Raw genomic sequence first — 17,721 nt, 5'->3', positions numbered from 1 at the left:
CGGGCACAGGGCTGCGAACTACAGCTCCCGGCAGCCTCTGCGCTCCTGCCCCCGCCGCGGCTTCCGGCCGGCGCCGGGATAGCGCGGTGCTGAAAGGCGCGGGGCGCGCGGCAGGCGCGGACCTCCGAGCGCCATGTACAGGTACGGGGGCGGCGGGACGCGCGCGTGCGAGTTCCGCTGCCGGGCTGCGTGGGAGCCCTCACGGACCCCTCGGGAGGCCTGGCTGCGCGGGGGTGCCTGGGGGGGCCGTGCGTGGGAGCGCCGGGAGCGGGTGCGGGACCCGGGGAGCGCGAAGGAGCTCCTGGGCATGGGAGCCGTGCCGGGATCGCTCGTACGCGTGCGGCCCCGCGGGCTGTCCCCGGCCAGCGGGGGGTCCTGCCCTCGGGATCCCGGCAGCCGCGGGGAGCGCTTCCCCCACCTGCTCGGGCGTCCCGTCCCGGTGCCCGCGCTGCCGTCGCGGCTGCGGGCGGGTTTGGTGGCGCCGGGAGGCTGCCGCGTCCCGCCGCTCCATTGGCTCCGCTCCCCGGTGCCTCGCCCGCCCCATCCGGGAGCGAGGCGCGCTCAGTCCCAGGCGCGCTCTTCCTCAGTCTGCCAGATCGAGCACACGCCTGCGCTGTGGCCTCCGCTCGTGCTTCCAGCGCCCGCAGATATCCCACACTTAATTGCCCTGCATATGGATGTGGAGTACGTGTGACTGAAATGCTTCAAGGATCCCCCTCCTGTGTTTAGTGTCAATCTGGCAGTACTCTCAGAGCCTCTGGGTTTTGCTGTGTCTGCAGAAAGCACCTCCAGGAGATCCCATCCTCTAGCACTAATGTTTCCACCACTTTGGAATGGGACCCCGGCAAGACCTCGGAGCTTCTCTCGGGTATGGGAGTGTCGGCCCTTAAGAAAGACAAGCTGGGCAATGAAAACACACCACAGGACCTGCTGGTGTCATCACCCTGTCTTCCTCCAAAAAGGCAGAAGGTGAAGGACAACGAAAAGGACTTTAAGGACTTTGTTATCGTGCGCCAGCCATGGCTGCTCCGACAGGCAGAGTCAGGTACTGTCACCCTAGTCCAGGTTTTGCTCACCCTTTGGTAGAGATGGAGAGTGAGCATCACGAGTCGGCCCTGCTTTGTTGTTAGTTCTTTTGCTCTTATCCAGCAGAATGTCACTTTCAGATATAGCGGCTTTCAGGCTTGGGGTGATAAATCCTCTTTTATGTGTGCCTTTAAATAGGGGTGGTGTGTCTGGCTCCAGAATTGTGGCCCATGAAAAACAGGGTTCTCTGCTGCCTAACCCCATGAGCACCTTTGTGTTTGTGCTGGGGGATGGTGTTGCATGTCCCTGTGCCTGTTTGCTCTTCTGTATGGGACATAGGTGGCACTTCAGCCCAGCAGGGCTGTGTTTGTGAATCAGTGTTTTAAGGTCGCTCGAAAATCAGTAGCAAAAGTAGGCTTAATATAAAAGCAGAAGTGTGACAAAGTTTGTTGGCAACATTCATTCTAGTTACCAGGTGCTTAAAGAGCACAGAGAAAAAGCAAGCTAAAATCAATCAGTCTAAAACCAAAGTCAATCCAAAAAATACCTGTTTGAAGGCAAGAGGAGAAGGGTAAAAAGAGTGCAGGCTGAGGTGTGCCAGCAGGGCTGTGTGCCAGCTCCTGATGGAAACAAGCAATATGAGGGACCATGCCAGAGGCATAGAACCATATGAGGGAAATCACATCAAAGGGTGGCAGCCTGCTGTGCTGGAAAGGGAAAGAGCAGGGCTCTTGGACTCTTGAAAGGGGCGTTAGAGAATACTAGGTTTCTTTCCTTGGTGTCTAAGTGCGGTTGTACTCTGGATGAGTATGGGATGCAAAATAAATAAGCAGCTCTCTCCAGGCATTATGCTGTCATACAGAAGGTGGAAATGCCTTCAGACAATCCTCTTTTTATATAAGACGCACTGCTGGGTTAAAGGCAGCTGTTACTGAGCTCCACCATTCTCAAATCTCCCATATGAATCATGACACATTCTGGAGCCCAGAGAGAAGCCCTGTGGTTTGAACCACATTGTTTTACATAATTCTTGGAGTGGTGATAGCATGTATGTTTTAGGAAGCAGTGTGTAGTACCTGATTTTGTCTGTGTATCATGCAGAAGCATAACTTACCTTCAGCTCCCTTCTGGGACCCTTGCATGCATAGGAAGAATGATCATTCACAGAGGGGAAAAAAACCCCAGAAAATCATACAAGCATTAGATTACAGAGGCAGTAACTAAGATGCTCTTGTTCCCAAAGTGAGTTATGTGAGTAGTGTCCATGGCTTTACTATGTATACAAAGTGAATATTACAGGAACCTTTCCATTTACCAGTCATGCCTAGGCAAAGATGGTAAAAATGTCATCCTACAATGATAAGCTGCAAGGGAGATGAATAGTGGGGCTGATGTCTGATGTAGGCTGATGTGTGGCCTACAGAGAAACTGTAGAGAGGCTTTTAACAACCAAACCAAGCAAGGCATCTGACCAGAAGGTGAAAATGAACTAGCTTTAACTAGAATGTGTTTTGCTCTTTCCCTACAGGTATTTCTTTGGATGCACTTCCAGATGAATTGCTTCTGGCAATCTTTGCCTGTTTGCCCCTAAAGGATTTACTGAAAGTTTCTACTATTTGCAAGAGATGGCATCGACTTTCGTAAGTATTATTTCTCTTCGTTTAGCACTGAGGAAAATCTTTGTTTTCATATACCATTAAATGGTCTGGTTTTCATCTTATTTATACATATATAATTCAATTTAGGCCATATGTGGGTATGTATATCCAAAAGATGCCTCACATGTTTTAACATTATTGTAGTCTATTAAATAGCTTTCCCTTCTCTGTTTTTGACACCAAAAACTTTCTGTGGTTGTACTCATAGCTTTGACCTGTTACCCATTTGAATTCACTAATGAGTAAAATTCTATGCCCCAGATTTGATGAATCTCTCTGGCAGACTCTTGATTTGACTGGTGGGAATCTGCTGCCAGGACTGCTTGGTCACCTGTTGCCTGCAGGTGTTACTGCGTTCCGCTGCCCAAGATCTTGCATTGGGAATCCGTTGTTTAAAACAAGCAAGTAAGGCTTTTCCTGCATGTTCTGGATCCTGAAACTGTCTCAAGTACTTAGTCTGTGTAGTTTTGGTTTTAAGGTATTAGCAACCATCAGCAGTGTTTGTGCTGTGTCTGGAATGTGGAAGAGTTGATCAGTGATTAGGCGTGTGTTGAAACAGGAGGGTATGCATCCACCTGTCAGTTACTTAGAATCAAGGTGATGTGATTTTTTTTTTAAATATCAAGCATCATAATACCCTTTCAGTTAATATCTTGTAGAGCCCTGAATTCTCATAATCTCCAGCATTTTTACATGGTACACTCAAATCATTTAACTCCAGTAGGATAGACTTTAAGATGTTGCGAGGTATTACGTAGAAATATTTTCTGTAAATTGTGTATGCTTTTAGTGTATGGGATATGTTTGTGATGTGGGGAATTTATGGAGCGGGTTTTAATGCAATTTTAGTAAGCTTTCTTCTTTTTTTTTGTTAGTCTTCTTAAAATTCAGCACCTGGATTTGTCAAACTGCACAGTGTCTGCTGCAGATCTCCACAGTATTCTTTGTCTATGTGAAAAGCTGCAGAACCTCAGCTTGGAGGGTCTAGTGCTTTCTGACAACATCATCAAGTAAGTGACCTGATTGGGAATACTCAGTGAAACCTTCTGTTTGGTGCCATCATTTTGTGCAGGCTAATGAAAGAATGCAGTGGAATGTTGTTCATTGTGGGTGTATTTGAAATGGCCAGTTTTAGGTGGCTATTTAGTTTGGCTTTTTTTCCTCTCAATTCCTCAGAGTAGTAGGAGGTTGGAGAAACTGCTCACCTCTCTATGGTTTATGTATCCCTAAGTTAAACTTCATAGCAGAGCTACTTTAATTTTCGCATTTTTTTGCTCCCAAGAGAACTTCATGTTTGGTGTGCAGGTTCTTTTCTATTCCAAGGGCTCTCAGTACCTCTCCCACCAGGTGCCCATTGTGCTTATGCACTGTTGCTCACTTTTTATGAAGCCCTGGAAGATTACAGATTGTGTCAAGAAGGTGAAATGTTTTTTTGGTTCAGCTGCAAAGACATTAATGGGTGTGTAGTCAACCTTCTGTTCGTCACACCAGGGGGTTGTGGAGGTGCCATGGACCAAAGGTCAGATGACAAAGACCCTGGCTTTCTGATTCCTTCCTCACTCCATAGAGGGGGAACTGGAGGAAAAATAGACCAATATAGTTTGGCTTTTTATACAATCAGTGGTAACAGTTAAAACTGTCAGTAAATTGGGTACTAATCAGGCAGTAATGATGGAATCCTATTGCCTTCTGAACAAATGTGCTATGCACATAAAGACAGTGTCTCCTTGTGGCAGTTCCAGTTGAAAGTAGTTTAGGAAGTCACTTGAACCCCTTTCCTAGACCAGGGTCTAAAATTAGCACTGTGCATGTGGATGAGGATGTTCTCCGGTTGGATCTTGAAAATCTCCAAAGATAAAGCTGGATAACCTGCTAAATTCATTAGTGCTTAATTACTGGAATTTCTAGGTATGAATACAGTAAGTTGGGAGTAGGCATGTTACAGTGTTCCAGGTTTTGCTAACTGCATGCATGCTCTAGTCTTGCAAACAAATGCATTCAGGGGATGCTATTTGGACACGGATTTTGTCTTGGAATAACCTCCATTTTGCAGAGGGGTGACATGAGAAACAGGATCATTGTTTTGTCTTTTGTAGAGCTGTAACCATCTCTTGATAAGCTGTGTTGTATGTTTATTGTCATATTGCAGGAAAAGGTGAAAAGAAATAATTTCCTCGTAAACTTAGTTGTTGATAAATATGCAGACTTGTCAGCAGTGTTAAGTAAACAGACAAGTCTCCTTTTTAATTTTGTGCCTTGATGCTGCAAGTACATAGTTGAGAGCCTTAGTGACTAGGTAAGTCAGCTGATTAAAGATGCAGTACTTTATGTTTAATAAAAAATTCCCTGTCCAGGAAGTTAGATCTTAAAAACAGTCACATCCTAGCAAAGCAAGCAATGTTCCAACATTTAAATTTTATCAGCTTTCTCTTTCTTCTCTCTACAGAAGCATTGCTAGAAATCCCAATTTGATACGACTAAATCTTTGTGGGTGCTCAGGGTTTTCGGCAGAAGCCTTGGAGCTGATGTTGAGCAGCTGTTCTATGTAAGACAAAACCAGGTTTTGCTATTCCTGAAACAAATATTTTTTTCTTTGGGCATCCCAGTTATTCTTGTATCTAGTATTTTTTTAATGTGCCTGATTTTGGTTCTAAATGCCTAGCACTTGATTATTAACTGGATAGTTGGGTAATTTATTTCCATCAAGCTATTTGCTTCTTTAATAGCAAAGATGTACTGTAGTAGTTTTTCATGGGTTTTCTGAATCATCTTCTTGGGTGGGTAAACCCCATTTATATTCCTTTGATACCATGTAAATTTCATTTTCTTTATGAAAATAGTATGTGATTCTCACAAAGAGTGTGTTTTGGAACTGCAAAGTGAAATTCCAGAGCTCCCTTTGGAATCAGAATGCAGCATGAGTAGCAGAGAACACTGTGCCTTTCCATGGTAGACTAATCCTTCAGTAACCTTCTAGTTTATGAAGGGCTGTGTTCAGATTGACAGCTCCAGTGATTAAACCATTTGCTGGCAGAACGTCACTGAACTTGGCCCCAGTGAACTCAGGATGTATATCCCAATCTTTCTGCTGACTTCCTGTGACCTGCAGGACAACTTGTGTAATCATTCCTTCTGCAAAAGCATGTTTTTTAATCAAATTGCAAGTTAAAGCCTTAATCTTTCTGTTGCTTGGTCTGATTACTCAGATCATAAGCTCTTTAGAGGATGGCAGTCTGTGCAGTGCACAGTGAATACCAGATGGCAAATCTGATCCTAGGAATGCTAGTGGCAATTTAACTGTTTTTTCATTTTATGTAGAGAGTGCCAGCTAAATGCTCTAATTGTACATTCACTCTGTCCCTTGGTTACAGCTACAACACCTGCACACAGAACAATACTTTGTCCCAGCCCCATGGTGACAGGCTATAAGTAGTCAAGCACGTAAAGAGAGTTGAACTCACAGTGTTTATATAAAGCTATTAATTATTTTATGCTAATTAGGATTAATTGGTCATCTGACCAGTGCTAATAATGGATGGTGGTTTTTCCTCTCAATATGGCCATCTGTTCAGTTGTAACAGATTCAGATCACAAACCCAATGAAAAGACAGTGTCTCCTTGTGGCAGTTCCAGCTGAAAGTAGTTTAGGAAGTCACTTGAACCCCTATCCTAGACCAGGGTCTAAAATTAGCACTGTGCATGTGGATGATCCGGTTGGATCTTGAAAATCTCCAAAGATAAATTTGGCTGGATAACCTGCTAAATTCATTAGTGCTTAATTACTGGAAGTTCTAGGTATGAATACAGTAAGTTGGGAGTAGGCATGTTACAAGTATTTGCTTTAAAAGTATCAACTGTAATGAAAAATACCAAACTTTAACTGTGTTTCAGCCATTCTTGTTAACAATTCTGTTTGTATGTAGGCTGGAGGAGCTGAACTTGTCCTGGTGTGAATTCACAGCCATTCATGTCAAAGCAGCAGTCAATCACATTACTTCTAAGATCACCCAGTTAAATTTAAGTGGCTACAGAGAGAATCTACAAATAGCAGGTAAACAGCAGCATGACAAATGTTTATCCCACTATGGGATGAAGCAGTAGACTTTACATTTTCTTCTGCTTGGCTTTCAGTCTTTGTATAGTAGAGTCATGTACTAACAGTAACTTTTGTGCTCTGTGTTGAAGTTCTTGCTGTCAGAGTCTCTTACTCATACTTTAGCTCAGGCATGAAGGGTGAGATGATTTTTCTTCTGCATTTAAAAACAGTCAAGTGAAAATTTATTTCTTCTTCAGGTGAAAGGAACAGCCTTTACTTGTGAAGTAAGTCCTGGAAGCAGTGATTTTGTGTGCTATTAATTATCTCTAGAACAGTATCTGGAGGCTTTTGTAAGGCTTTTGCTGTTGTGTCTGCTGAAAACGTCTTCTAAAAGAGAACAATCATAGTAAATCCTTGAGTTTCAGACTGACATCCAGATACAAGTTAATTTGGAAGGCGATCTTAGCCATCAACATTTAACCATTTACTTAATATTAGTTCTAGGAAGAAAAGTTTTATTAAATTGGAGGGTTAGAGAAAATGCAGGTAAGTCGAGATTTGGGGGAGGATACATCAAAATGAAGAAGAGCATAGCTAAAGGATGAAAGTCCTTTTGTGGTAAAGAGAATTTAATTTTTGCAATGAGTGAATATGACAGTAGGGCATTGGATGACATGCAGGGGGTGACCTCTCATTTCTGTTTAGATATCACACAGACCCCTTCGTGCATTGCCTTTATGGGGAAATAGGCAAATCTTCTTACCTCAGCCCCAAACTTGTAAATAAACATGCTATATTGTCTTCTCCATGTCAGGAATTTGAACCTTGGGCCCTCTAATTGAACCATTAGAGACAATGTGCTGACCTCTCCTGTTTGTAAGACACTTTCACTGCGTGACTTTACTCTGTTTCAGTGCAATTTAACAGGCATAAGACTTGAATAGTATATTAATCATCATAATTAAGGTATTGTTTTGTTTAGTTTCTGCACATGAATTCTGAAATACCAAAATTCTATTGCATGTTGTTGAGCACCTTGCAATGGCTTTTAGGTGATATCTGAACCAGTGGTGATTCAGTGCTACTTGCAGACAATGAAAAGAAAGTCAAAAATTTACAGTTTAAATCAGGAAAACCGTAACTTTTTGTCATAAGAACTTTTTATGGGCAAAAACGGAGATGCCTAAAGGATTTGGTGCTCTGAAAGGATATTTGATGCATGGAAAATTTTCATTACTTTTCCACTATATGTAAGTATTTCAAACAGCTCACCATTACTATATCTCCAGTAGATTTCACAAAAATATAATTTGAATTATTGTCTTCCTAAGTTGATGGTTGATGCAACTGACTTCTAGGGATAATTTGCTGAACTAAATGTATCGATTTTGCTGAGATTTAAAAATGTCCATGCAAGGTATCTTCATAGGCAGACTGTATGCTGTAAGTTTTAAGCATGTATCTTTTAATTTAAAAATTGTTCTTCAGTTGTGGGGTTCCAGTAGAAAACATAAAGGAACATGTGTGGACCTGAGCAGGCTGTGTAAAGCACATCCATCTTGTTCCTGAAAGAGGGACTGACTTTGTGTGGCCTCTTTTCAGATGTGAAAACACTGGTGGAGAGATGTCCTTTGCTTGTCCATTTAGATCTCAGGTAAGAAGACGTGTTCAGCCAGTCCTTAGATCCTTGTGGTTCAGGGGATTAACACTGAGGCAAGATTGTGTAGGTAGCACTGCACATCCAGAAAATACTATTCAAGCTAAACCTACAAAAGATTTGCTATCTGGCATGACCTATTCTGGAGCAGATAAGTAACTGAAGAAGTCTTATTATCCCAGCATAAATGTCAGGTACCTACAGGATTTGTTAACTAACAAGAGATGGTAATTGATAGGTAGAATGGAAGGAAGTACTTAGAAGCCTACAGTTGATTAGCGTAGCATCAGAGAGAGGTTTAAGTAATCTCTAATAATAATTTGTTACTTGGCCATATAACTCTAAAAAAAAAAAAGGTATATTTTGGTGTTGACCTAGTCAGTTACAGTATTTTGAAACCTCTGGTGAACTTGCCTATTCATGGCATAAATTCTGCTGCAGAGTATATGTGTGAAGAGAAACTTCTGCTTCACTTGCCCCTTTACATGCACAGCACATACACAAGAGATGGGTTTCCTCCATATTCAGTGAAAACATACTTTGGTGGTAGAAAAAGTAGATATTCAGTTAATTCCTCTGGCTAAATTTTCAAAATTTACTGCTGCTGTATGCTTAAAACTTAATATGTTCTCTGTACAGTGACAGCATGATGTTAAAGCCCGAGTGCTTCCAGTATTTTAAACAACTTGTGTTCCTACAACACCTGTGCCTTAGCCGATGTTACCAGATATCATCTGCTGCTTTAGTGTAAGTAACCTCTAATTAGCTTTGGTTTGCTGTTCATGCAAAGGGTACATTAATTTCAATTTGCTTTACCTTACGTTTAGAATTGCATATACTGTTTAAAAAAACCTTAATGGTATGAGGAATCGGGAATAAAACTAAGGTAACATAACCCAGCTGTTACAACCTGTACCCTTTGAGAATCTCGACTGCAACTGAAACTGAGATAATCTTTCAGTGATGTCAGTCTGTACTCATGCAACTGACTGCTCCATGCATGCCTCGTGTCTTCTATTAGTGGCATTATACCAGTGGTACACTGCTGGCATGGAAACCAGTGACCAGTATTGATGTCAGTACCAGACCTCTGAGTGTGCAGGAAGGTTTGGAATATCTGGCAGAGTTGACAGTACTGGCTGGACTAATAAACTGTGTATTTTTGCTTTTGTGTGCATCTCTAACAGTTATTGCGATTCAAACTTGGCATGGAGTGACTTTTTCATGAGGTCCCTCTGCCTTTTATTACTGTAGAAGATTTCAATCCAAATACTTTCGGAAAGATGTCAACACAAAGGAAATTGCCAACAAGAAAAGAGTTTGAGAGGAACAAGGCTATTGAAAATAAGAAGAACCTTTGCTGTGGCAGCACGTGCTTCAGCCTTTTGATTTTGTCCAGTACTTGCTTGTAAGATACAAAGTTCAGATGATGACTGGGAAAATGTAAAGCAATCAAGAAGCTGGGTCTGGCTATTCACCAAAATATTCTTACAACCTAGAAATTGATTGATGGTACTCAGAGGCTTGTATCCTCTGAGCCTGGAACTTCAGGATCCTTGTATCCTGGAACTTCATCTGGGCAGTTTACTTCACTTGTTCTAGATTTTTAAGTCCAAGGATATGAAAAGGGAAAGATCAGTTTGTTTTCAGCCTGTGAGAGAGACTAACAAAAAAGTAATTTACTCAGCCAGTTTCCTGAAGTATCAATGCTGAATACTTCTATTAAATATATGCTTAAGTAAAATTCTAAAAATTTAGTAAAAATGGAGTTATGTAGCTTGGGTGCACGCTGAAAAACCCCCAAAAATGTTTTCAGTTTCATGGTTAATTTCCTATCTCTGTGTTTCTAGAGAGCTTGGTGAAATTCGAACACTGAAGACTCTTCAGGTATTTGGAATAGTGACTGATAGCTCCCTGCAGCTCCTCGAGGAAGCACTACCCGATATGAAGATCAATGGTTCACACTTTACCAGCATTGCAAGGCCAACTGTTGGCAATAAGAAGAGCCATGAGATTTGGGGCATCAAATGCAGATTGACACTGAGAAATCCTAGTTTCTTGTGATCTTGTAAAAGGTACTTCATGCCATGGACATACTGTGCGTTGAAGCTCCTTAGAAAAAAAAAGTCCTGGAGCACCTTTTATCATAGTACTGTTACTATTTAACTTGGTCTTACATGCTAATGTTGTTTCATAATATTTTGTATCAGTTTTTTGTACTTAAAGCCTTTGGAAGTTTGATGACTTGTGAGCAATTACAGAATATTTCTTTCAGCCTTTCTTTTTTACAGGGGATCTTTGAAAAAAAATATTCTGAAACAAATCACCGTCAAGTGATTTGATAAGTACAGATGAGTTACTTACATTGATAAGTAATGTTAGCTTCTAGCAACTGTCTGCAGCTTCTGAACAGCTTGCAGAGGTGCCAGATAAGTTTGTAAGGTTTATTAAGGAGTTTGCAGCATTCAAAATGAATACATCTATATTAAATCTTGTCAACTATGTAACTGAAGAAAAGATACTGCAGGATGAATGAACCAAGCTTGAAAACAGTAAATTGGGGATATACTACATAGGAACAGCTCAATACTTTGCAAGTTAAGCAGCATAAAGGAGTTATAGTGAAGTTTTTATTTAGGAGGCCACACAGGAAATGTTTGTCTTTAGTAGCCTTCATTTTTGGCCAAATTCAGGTCTGAAAAGCCTGTTCAGAATTAGCATCTGTAAAAATAGATGCTGGTTGTCCATGATTTCATTTTGTGGTCCTAGGTTTTCTGAATACATATTACAGAAACTTTATGTAGATTCTGTGAGTCTGATCATAGATAAAACTTTCTCTGAGATCTTTCAACTGCAACTGATAAATTGGTATAAGTTTTGCAGGAGGAGGGCTCAAGGAGTTCTAGATATGACCAAAAACCAGAACCTGGGACTACTGTGTAAGAATGCTAAAAGGGAGAGATGCTTTGGTGCTATCAAAAGACATAAATTTCTTTTTTATATTAGTTTGTTTGTAGTAGCACTTCACTTCTTGTATTTGTATCACTAACCACTATCGTCTAGTGTTGATTTTTTTTTTTTTAAAGTCACAGGAGAAGCTGAATAACTGTCCAAAAAGAAAAACAAATAAAAGGATAGGGACAGGTAATGACTTTAAATGAACCTTTCATTTTCATGTTACCAGGGTCCTTCCTTATGCATAAGCCTAGAATGTTCCAGCAGGTGTTTTAGCTGATAATTCCTAGGGCAAAACTTGGACCCTCTCTAGGATGTAAAAATGCTGCTGTTTTCCCATGAATGCAGTGAGCAGCTGAATTTATTAATGGATGTTTTTAAGAATAGCCAACATACCACTGTAGGCCTTTGCATATATACAGCTTTTCCCATTGCAGTCTTGAGAAAAAGCATTCAGGAATGAATACCTGGCAGTGCAGGACAGATTACTTGCTGTGGAAAGATTGTATGAGCACTAGAATTTGATGTTTAACTTGACTTTCTAGAATATAGTAAATAAAGCATTATCTTTTTCATGTAAGTTGATTTGTTTTTTATTAAATTTTACCGTGTAAGTAACAGGTGTTAATAATGGGTTTGTATCCTTTACAAAGGAGCTAATGGGCAACACACCTTGTGAAAGTTGGATACAGAATGTTATACTGCCTCAGTTTGCTGCCTTAGAATTTTACCTTAAACTGCTTCAAGAAGAAGAAATAAATCTCTGCAGCACAGCTGTACATTCTTCTCCTTATGCACAATGTCAACTCCATGCAACTTCTCTTGCATTTAATAAAGATCTAAGAAACTGCTGCATTGTACAGAATGACTGATGAATAGGAGAGTGCTTTCCCTGGTTTGTCAGTAACTTTGTGTCATGGGTCAAAACAAAATTTCTCCAAGCAGTGGTGCTTTAAAGGACAGAGTGTTACCAAAAATACTTTCAGCATTCATTAGACTATGCTTTAAAACACTTTTGAAGGTTGAAATCAGGCACAGGACAGCTTCATTTATCAATTAACCTTTTAATTTTTATTACATAATGTATAAACACCACTTGGAAAAAAGAAGTGAAGAATAACAGGTCTAGTTTAGCAGAACACAGTGTAGACTAGCATTAAATGAAAATACCATGGACTTGACTCAGCAGGTGGAAGGGGTGCAAAAATCACTGCTAGTCCATGCAGATTAAATCAGTGTTAAACCAAGATTCAGTCCTGTTGTCTACCAAGTAAGTTGTCTGTACTGCAATCCTTTGTCATAAAGGATCCTTAAAAAGGGTCCTACAATTGTTTAATTAAAAAAAAAAAAAGTAGCTGCTTACTATCAATTACAGATTTCTGAATCATCCTAGTCAATTTTAAGCATTCACCAGTAAATGCTTCAACAGAACTTCAATTAAATACAGACAAAACCAGTAGAGGCCACTCACAAGTAGGTCAGGCTTCCATTTTGCAAAGTTAGGAATTTGAAAATTTACTAAAGTCTAATCTAGATTATACTTTGGGGCTGTAGGGCCTGAAAACATTAAGTCTTGACATTCATAATAAGGAATGACAAGCATGTTTAAGAGGTGTACTTACTGATCTGACTAACCAGTCTCCATTAAACCTTTGCAGAACACAAATGTCTAAATAGGCAGTTGTTGGGATTTCTGCCATAGATTTGCTGTGCACATGTTCAATACCTAAATCTAGTCTAAAAGTGGTAAGAGTCCTAAGAAGGAATTAATTAGTGTTAACGGCATTGGTGAGCTTGGGGATTTTTTGAATCCTCACAGCATACTAACTAGTGTACATGGACAGAGGCACATTAATAAACAATCCCTAACTGGTTACAGATGGATTGAAAATAATCAAACATCATAGTCTGTGTGCACACAACTTTTAGAAAGATTAGTCTTTTGTGTCTTTAGCTTTAGACAAGCTTTGCACATTATTTTAGACAGTAAGTTATTCCAATAGTTCCTGAACTTACCACCTTTTGAAAGCTTATTTGGCTACTTTGCTTTTCCCCCCTGGGTCTACAGTCACAACAACCAGACAGTGTAAATAACTCTGCAGCACACTTAGAAGGTGAAATGTACACAGTGATAACTTATTCAGACATCTCCATTAATTTCACATTTTCCTAGAACTGAATGGTCTGGTCAAATCAATATCCTCTGGATTATGTTTTAAGTTGTATTCACTCTAAGTCTAGAAGGAAAAAACCCTTTCTCCATTTCCTCCGCCAATAAAGAGCAATTTACATTTTGCAAGTGGCAATAAATACCCTGATTGATTAGCCACACTAGAAAACACTTCCATTAGACCTGAGAACATCTGTTACAGAAGTCTCTTCATTCAAAAGTCATTAGAAAACTCACTCTCGGAAACCAATCTATAGTAAACAAAAGAAGAGTTCCTGCTGTAGGAATATTTGTTTTCCCAAATTCTGCCTCACCTATGCAGTTATAAGCATGGATTTTGAAAGGCAGTCACAGTTCACAGTTTCTCTAAAAGATTCAAAAGGTCACTTGCTCTCCTTTAATAAGAGCTTTTTTTTTTCTTTCTATTATCAACTTGATTACCTAACATGAGCAGAGACATGTGATATTAATTTCTTGTCATTTACATATCACTAGCATTCAGCATAGGATTGTAAATTTAAATTTTCTGGAGAAGGTAAAAACGTGCTGGGAAAACTGGAAGACATAGGTATTAGCTTGTGCTCCAACTCCTACTGCTCAGCATATCTCATTCTTCTTTAAATATAAGAAATTCAAAACCTGAAATTCCAAACATTCAACTTAATAAGGTGAAATATATGTCTTAATGATAACCACTTAACATACACTACTGCTCTGATCATCTGATTGCAAGTTAATCCATTCAGTGAAGGAATATATCCTATTAAAACATGATTTCTACAATTGGTATGTTCTTGATGAAGGGCTCAAGAAAACCTTTGGGTTTCAAGTCCCTATCTAGGTCAAACAGAAAAACTAAAAGCTACCTCATTCAAGATGTATTAAACCAGACTTAACACTCTTGATGTAAGTTTACAAAGTAGAAAAAATAATAGAAGAACAAAAAAAAATTGCCACAAGTTGTATGAAACTACAAAGTTGTACAATTTTTTAAAAGTATACAAAAGATTTGTATTTTCATTTCTTTTACATCAACATCATGGTTTACCAAAATCTATATATCCTTGCATCAAATTGCTAATTTGACAGTCAACTTTTCTACAAAAGTGTATGTATGAAGTACTTAGTTTTATCAGTCCCAGACTGTTACTAAAAAACTGTACATCTGAATATGTAATGCTACTCACTTAATACTTGAACCCATTTACCTGTGTTTACAAAGCTTTCATGTTTGCCTTACAGGTTAAAATGTCAATTTTCATTTAAGTTAGAGGTAACATTTCAGACATTTACACTAGAAGCAAAAAAAGCTTAAATATCAGGCTAATGATTCCCCAACCCAAAGGAATGAAAAGCATTTCAAGCTTCCTCCAAATGCTCTTGCATCCAAAAAGGCCAACTTCCAATATAATGCAGCATTGTGATATCCCCATGGTTTCCCTCTATGGATTCATAAATGTTTCAGCAAAAGTCATCAAGGTCCTTCATTCTTCCAGAAGAACAGTGCACAGTGAATCCTCTGTGTCAATCAATATTGAAGCTATTGCCCCATCATTGAACTCAAAAGATGTTCCTCCATCTACAACCATACAAGCATCCCAACAACGGGAACGGACACAGACTCTGCAAAAACCAACAAGGACATTATCACAAAACAGCTTAAAAATTTAAGTATTTCACACAAGTACTTAACTGGTTCTGGGACATTCTTTTGCTTGGGTCAGTAAATACTTAACCTCCACTTAGCATGGTATTAAGCACTAGAACCCCACCAAGTTATCAGTGCTTTGTATGGACTTGGCAAAGAGTCCAAAGAGGACTGAAGGACTCAGTCAATGTTCCCAAAGTCTGAGCACAGCTTGTAATGTAACACTTGGTGTTGAAAGCTAAAGTTTAGCTGTAATTTTCAAAGAAAGCTACTGATGATCCCATTTACTTAAACTTCACAGAAAACTTCACAATTAATTTAAGATTCTAATATCTGGTCTTCATGTTATATGAAATACATATTTTCAAGTAGCAATGTTGAGGTTCAAATAATTCATTATTAATCTTTTGTTACATTCAGAGAGCAGAAAACTAATTACAAACACAAAGCTGAAGGTCAGGATGCTTGCTAGACAACTTCGAGAACTGCAGCATATTACAATGTCAAGACATTATTATTACAGTCTGACATATTTAAGTTAATAAGTTTAAATCTAATCTTAGAAAATTTAATGCATCTCTTTTAGAACTGGACAAGACAGAATAAAGAATTTGGCTCAGAGCTCCTTTAGACATTTGTTTTGATATAAAAGGTTGAATTGAGAGTTAATTACAACTGAAATACTGTATTGCTTTCAGCAGTTTATATGTTATTGTTTGTATGTTCAGTTATTCTGATCATTAAACTAATGGCTCTATGTGTTTATATTTAATAGTGGCAAGTTCCACATATCATAAAATCATTTAGATTGGAAAAGACAAGTAAGATCATTGAGCTCAACCATTAAACAATCACTGCAAAGCCCACCACTATGTCCCTAAGTGCCATGCCTAAATGTCTTTTAAAACCTTCGGGGATGATGATTCCACCACTTCCATGGGCAGCGCATTCCACTGCTTTAAAATCCTTTCTATGATGATAATTTTCCTAATATTTAATCTAAACCCCCAGTGGCATAATTGCCCTAAGTTAAAATTATGAATTAGCAAATAATTCAGGTTGTAAATCCATTTAGTGCCACCTTCTGCTCAAAGCAGGCCTTACTTTAAAGATGGGTTAGGTTGCTTAAGGCCTTTCCCAGGCAAGTTTTGAGTATCTCCAAGAACAGTGATAAGACAATCTACAGAGACAATCTGGTCAACTGCCTGACTACTCTCACTGATTTTTTTTTTTTAAATCAGAAACTTACACACTATAAAATCATGACTGTTGTATTATACTCTGCTCTGAAAAGAGTTTAGCTCAAGCCTCCTCTGTAACCATCCTTTGGTAGCTGAAGACAGCAACCAGATTCCCCCTTGGTCTTGTCTCCTCCAGGTTAAAGGAAAGTACTGTTCAGCCTTTCCTTTATAAATCACTTGTTCCAGCCCCCTTATCCTCCCAGTGGCCCTTTCCTGAATTCACTTCAGTCTGTCACTGTGTCTCATACTAAGGAAAATGGCACATATCCAAAGCTGGGCACAGTGAGATTCTTTTATTCTGTCAGATTGTGCAGGAATCAAACATTAAAAAGCCGTAACACAACTAGGAAACATTTTCATACTGCTGTTACAAGAACAATACTCAAGTCATTCAAAGCACAAACTGGATGTTGAAACACTTCAAGGGAAAATCCTGGATTGCTGATACTTTGACAGATACAATGAACAAAGTAAGTCCACTACTGCAGCCAACACTTACTTTGACGAGAAGCCACGCTGACGGCTACTTGAGAAAACTCTGTTTACAATAGGCTCTCGAACACTGAAAAACATCTTTGGTTCCTCTGGACTGTAGAGCAGTGACTCATTGTAATCATTTGTTACTGTAAGCAGAGGAGTCAGCCATTAGTTTTTCCAGAGAATATGAGTTACTCTCAGAAACACACATTCCTCCAAGGATCATCAAGTCTTGACAGATGTTTAACCGTCTTTATATGCAAAAAAAAATTATTTTTAGGGAAGATTCCTTTCAGTTCTACTGCATGATGAACACTCAGTAGCTCTCTTCTGGTGATTAAATATTAACTGTTTCAAATTTAAGGAGAACTGAAATTTTCGTGAAGAGGATAATTTAGATATAAATCTAAATAAGTGCTTTAATTTCAAATAAGACATTGTTTGCCAACTGTGCCTAATTAATGTCTGTAGGAAAGATTACTACTGCAAGAGTGCTAAAACACTGAAAGGCGAGTAGTACAGAATTACAAACAAAAGGAACTGGCCAAAGATACTTTAAAACAAATCTTGCCTTTTTCACTAACCTTTCTGTACCAGTTCCATATTCAATGGCATATTCAAACTTCCATGCTTTTTTGCTGTTGACCAGAGAGAAAGAGCCCCAGTTAGACATATGTATCTGTATAGAACTTGGCTAGTAATGCTGCATTGTCCACTCACCGATCTTAAGTATCTCTTCAATAGCTTGATGTGCAACCTTGTTAATATTATACGACCTAAACAGAGAAGAAGTCTTGTTTGCTAAGCAGTACAACTTAGGAAAAAAAACAAGCAAAACCAAAAAACCTTTCAC

The 17,721-nt window shown here is 39.4% G+C and overlaps 3 protein-coding genes across 4 annotated transcripts in view; 1 reads left to right on the top strand and 2 right to left on the bottom strand.

The window, feature by feature from the left end:
- LMBRD2 (LMBR1 domain containing 2) overlaps positions 1 to 526 on the bottom strand; it is a 28,625-nt gene extending 28,099 nt beyond the window's left edge. Inside the window, exon 1 of the mRNA XM_021551808.3 lies at positions 419 to 526. The gene's annotated coding sequence lies outside the window, so the exon portion shown is untranslated. The remainder of the gene's footprint in view (positions 1 to 418) is intronic.
- SKP2 (S-phase kinase associated protein 2) lies at positions 43 to 12,183 on the top strand. Its single transcript, XM_021551852.2, has 10 exons — positions 43 to 141; positions 780 to 1,045; positions 2,555 to 2,666; positions 2,946 to 3,089; positions 3,560 to 3,694; positions 5,131 to 5,229; positions 6,608 to 6,735; positions 8,323 to 8,374; positions 9,017 to 9,124; positions 10,228 to 12,183. The coding sequence occupies exons 1-10, from the start codon at positions 134 to 136 to the stop codon at positions 10,439 to 10,441; spliced, it is 1,266 nt and encodes a 421-aa protein (XP_021407527.1). The 5' UTR covers positions 43 to 133; the 3' UTR covers positions 10,442 to 12,183.
- A 197-nt stretch (positions 12,184 to 12,380) lies between these two features.
- Positions 12,381 to 17,721, bottom strand: part of NADK2 (NAD kinase 2, mitochondrial) — a 32,449-nt gene continuing 27,108 nt past the window's right edge. For both annotated transcript variants that reach the window (XM_021551832.3, XM_021551841.3), the window contains 4 exons: positions 17,589 to 17,644; positions 17,453 to 17,506; positions 16,891 to 17,014; positions 12,381 to 15,125 (listed from right to left, as the gene is read on the bottom strand). In XM_021551832.3, coding sequence (XP_021407507.1) covers positions 14,987 to 15,125; positions 16,891 to 17,014; positions 17,453 to 17,506; positions 17,589 to 17,644 — 373 coding nt within the window. In that variant the 3' untranslated portion in view covers positions 12,381 to 14,986. The remainder of the gene's footprint in view (positions 15,126 to 16,890; positions 17,015 to 17,452; positions 17,507 to 17,588; positions 17,645 to 17,721) is intronic.

The sequence above is a fragment of the Lonchura striata genome, chromosome Z, assembly GCF_046129695.1.
Source record: "Lonchura striata isolate bLonStr1 chromosome Z, bLonStr1.mat, whole genome shotgun sequence".
In the NCBI taxonomy this organism is placed as follows: Eukaryota; Metazoa; Chordata; class Aves; order Passeriformes; family Estrildidae; genus Lonchura; species Lonchura striata.
This window is presented reverse-complemented; position numbering and strand designations above follow the sequence as displayed.

What these genes read in the sequence shown, in the direction of transcription:
- SKP2 (XM_021551852.2), top strand. An exon ending in AAGAGATGGCATCGACTTTC is followed by an intron (nt 2,667 to 2,945) that starts GTAAGTATTATT and finishes TCTATGCCCCAG; the next exon opens with ATTTGATGAATCTCTCTGGC. An exon ending in CCGTTGTTTAAAACAAGCAA is followed by an intron (nt 3,090 to 3,559) that starts GTAAGGCTTTTC and finishes TTTTTTTGTTAG; the next exon opens with TCTTCTTAAAATTCAGCACC.